This window comes from Antrostomus carolinensis, unplaced genomic scaffold (assembly GCF_000700745.2).
Source record: "Antrostomus carolinensis isolate BGI_N321 unplaced genomic scaffold, ASM70074v2 scaffold45863, whole genome shotgun sequence".
Lineage (NCBI taxonomy): Eukaryota > Metazoa > Chordata > Aves > Caprimulgiformes > Caprimulgidae > Antrostomus > Antrostomus carolinensis.
In genome coordinates this window covers 409-4173 of record NW_010308118.1, presented here as the reverse complement: position 1 = coordinate 4173, position 3765 = coordinate 409, and the positions used below count along the sequence as shown (strand labels likewise).

The window sequence follows — 3765 nt, the reverse complement described above, 5'->3', positions numbered from 1 at the left end:
GGCTGATTTCCCCCCCCAGCCGTGGATCCCCCCAGCCAAAGCACGTCCCCGGCGGGACCGGGGGCCCGCATGCAGAAGAGGATGGGCGAGGCGGTGGCACGGGTGGCCCGGAAGGTGAACGACACGGTGGAGAACAAAACGGATTCCCTGGGTAAGCCCGGTGCTCCGGCTCGGCTCCCACTTGGGGCCCAGAGAAGGATCGGGTGTCCAGGAGCAGGGATCTATTTATTGCTGGCATGGTCTGAAAAAAGCTGTCCTCCCCCCCCCCAGAGATAGTCCCCCTTAGAAAGCAATGGCAGCAGCCAGACCTCTCCCCACGTTTTCTTGTCAGATTCGTGGTTTTCTGCTGTCTCCCTGTTTCTAGCTAATATCTGAGAGCCACACGTGGCTCAACAAAAGAGAGATGAAAGCTGCTTATTTTTATTCATGCTGGATTCCCGGCCCTGCGGTATAAACCAGCACCCCCCCAGAGATAGTCCCCCTTAGAAAGCAATGGCAGCAGCCAGACCTCTCCCCACGTTTTCTTGTCAGATTCGTGGTTTTCTGCTGTCTCCCTGTTTCTAGCTAATATCTGAGAGCCACACGTGGCTCAACAAAAGAGAGATGAAAGCTGCTTATTTTTATTCATGCTGGATTCCCGGCCCTGCGGTATAAACCAGCACACACAGAGAGTCGGCGCTTCATCGCTCAGCCTCTCGACATCCGCCTGAGTGAGGTGACAAGGGGGACAGAGGGAGCTTGTGCAGCCCCCACCACAGCTTTGGGGAGGGGAAAGACAGCAGAGCCCAGGCTGGGATACTGGGTTGCCATCCCCTGGCATGTCCCAGGAAGGGAAACAGAAAATTCAGAGCAAAATAAAAATACCAACAGGTGAGAAGTGCAGGCAAATCACTCGGCAGTCAGCAAAAAGTCATCCTATTCCCTCCCTGCTGCCCTTCACCAAGAGAAACCCAGCCAGGAGCATGCCCAGGGAAAGCCCTGCTCCATCCCCATCAGCTGTGGGGAGAGCATCCCTCTGCTACTCGAGCTTCCCCAGGGATTTAGGGACATAGGAAAGCTAGATTCCTGAAGTTGTGAAGTTATTTGACATGGACAGGCTGGCTGAAGGTTTGTAGAAGGAGATTGCAGCGTGGTCATATGTGCAATGCAATTTGGGGTTGAACACATCTAAGGTAGAACAAGCTTAGCCTTGCTGATGGGAACAAACTATCAGTGTTTGGGGAGGCAATTGCACAGATCCCTGCAATGGAGAGTAGTATGGGTGCACCCATGGGTGGCAGCACCCAGACAAGCAAATTGAGCATTAAGGGATGGAAAACAAGATGGAAAGCCTTGCTCCATCCCAGCTGGGTGCATTATAAGGTGCTTGGGTCTCTCTGGGGACAGATCTGGCCAACTGCAAGCTGATGACCTTCCCTGTTGGCATCTACAAAGCCATGAGGACCGTCACTGAGGGGATCCACCGCATTTCCCTGGCAAACAACGAGCTTAAGTCCATCACCAGCCGATTCGTCACCACCTTCAGCCAGCTGAGAGGTAAGAGACAGCCCTGCCACTTCCAAACCCCTGGGACCCAGCAAGGAACCCCCAGGTTGCTGCAGAGAGGACACAGCACCTGAGAGTTTCCCGACTGTAGATTTTGCTCCTCTACACTCACACCTCATTCCAAGCTCTCGTTCAGACCTCCCTCCAAAAAATTCTTTACCTTTCTGGCCCTTGCAGAAAGAGGACACTGGTTTTGCTCTCACCCACACTCCCAAACTCATGCTCTGCCACCTTCCAGCCACTTTTGGCCATGGCCAGGCTGCTCCAGGGTCACTCATCACCCTCCAGCTCCCTCCAAGGATGGAACTGGGGATGAAAGGGGACAGGAAAGGCAGCTTGGGCACAGCGCGGCATGGCAGAGATGTGGCATTTCAGGCTGCAGAAGGCATGCTGGCTTGCTGCTGGTTAATTAGCCCCCATCATCCAACATCAATGATAGTTGCTCACCCTCCACTCACTGCAGAAGACAGGGACGGTCATCAGTTCATGGCTGGAGCCCAGTGAAAGCAGACAGAAGGTAATCTGCAAAAACATGGGCATGCAAGTATCCCAAGCACCCAGTGCTGTGGTTTTGAACCCTCTGGCAGCTTTTAAAAGCCAATATTTTGCTCATACAATGTATTGCATGAGTGCTACCATGGTGGGTTTCTGGGGAGGCTCCTTGTGTTGTACTGATACATCATCTGTGAAAACTCCTCTAGGCTAGCAAAAAGAAGCCCATCGAGCAAAGGAAATCAACTTCCATTTTTTAGACAACATAGCAAGCCCTGAGGGTGGAAAAAAAATCCCATTTCCCAGCAAGGGCTTTTCTCCACCAGTGAACAAATCACTCCAGTGATGAACATGCCAGGCCTCAGCAGGGAAGAGATGCCCTGGGGCTGGGGACAGCCTTGCACCAGCCTGAATAAGGCAGGACTTATAAATACCAGGTATTAGCAGGGGCAGGACAGCTTGCATGGGTATTTATAGAGCAGAAAGCCCTGTGTCACTGGAGAAGGGCACTGGGACAGCAGGGTTTGGTTCCTGTTCCCATGGCTAAAGGCCTTTCATGCAGGAGTCCTGCTCCTGGCCCCACAGGAGCTCATTTCTGGAGGGAGAGGAAAGCATCATAGAAGGTTAAACGAGGTAGAATAGATATTTTTTGCACATAAATACATTTCTTCCACCACTCTTGTTTATACCTCTGAAGGGGTTCAGGCACATGAAGATAGAAATCTAGCCTTAAACCATGACAAACATCCATCAGGGGGGAATTGCATCAACTTTACTAAGAAATATTGCTTATTTCTACAGCCCCTGCTTGCAAAACACTGCATGGGATTCATCAGGAAAGCCTGAGGAAGCCAGGAAACATATCACTCTTAAAAGCTGTATTCACAGCAGGCGAAAGTACGATGGCAAACCATGGAGATCAGCAGAAAAAAAAACCAAAACAAAACACCATTTTTGGAGCTGGAAGCCCACTGCTAGACCTGGCAGCCCATGGGAGATAAAGGCTGTAAATTAAGCTATGCATTAATTATTTTACCATTTTTTTTCCTCCCCATCCCATCACCTCTCTCACTCAAACCACAGAGCTCAACCTGGCAGGCAACTATCTGCACCGCCTGCCTGAGGAGGTCACTTCCCTGCTGCACCTCCAGACCATCAACCTCTCCCGCAACAGATTTCGGCGTTTCCCTGAGCCCTTGGCCACCATCACCACACTGGAGACCATTGACCTGGAAGAGAACGAGATCACAGGTGAGAAGCAATTTTTCCTGCTGCCAGTGAGGTTGAGCATCACCCCGGGACAACTGCACTTCCCAGCAGCAATGCCAATCCGCATCCTTGGGCGGTGAGGGATGCTGGCTGGAAACTCTGCTCCTGGGCCACCATTCCCCTTTGGATGCAGCCAGGCTGAGGGATGGCTTAGCGATCCAGGAAAAGGAGCATCAATTTGGCAGGGGGAAAGGCACAGCAGCAATGCTAAATAGACACATCCTCGTTAGCTGCTTGCTTTTGCTCATGCTTGCACCATATCCCATTCAAGCCATATCTCAGTGTGGTGGGAATACCCTTCACTACGCTGAGATATGGCTCCAGCTGTGACTCAAAATCACCAGATTTAATTTTAAAAAACCAGACCTGACTGCAGAATCCAGCCCCAAGGATGCTGGGCTGGGATGTTTGCTGCCAGGTAAAGTAAGGACACAAGCCCAGCTGAACATTTCCCAGAGC

General features: G+C 51.6%; 1 protein-coding gene across 1 annotated transcript; it reads left to right on the top strand.

The window, feature by feature from the left end:
• Nucleotides 1-69: 69 nt before the first annotated feature.
• LRRC20 (leucine rich repeat containing 20) lies at nucleotides 70-3288 on the top strand (the record flags this gene model as incomplete). Its single annotated transcript, XM_010165662.1, has 3 exons — nucleotides 70-151; nucleotides 1387-1536; nucleotides 3121-3288. Coding segments are annotated over exons 1-3 (400 nt in total), but the record flags the coding sequence as incomplete, so codon positions are not given.
• Between the last annotated feature and the right edge of the window lie 477 nt (nucleotides 3289-3765).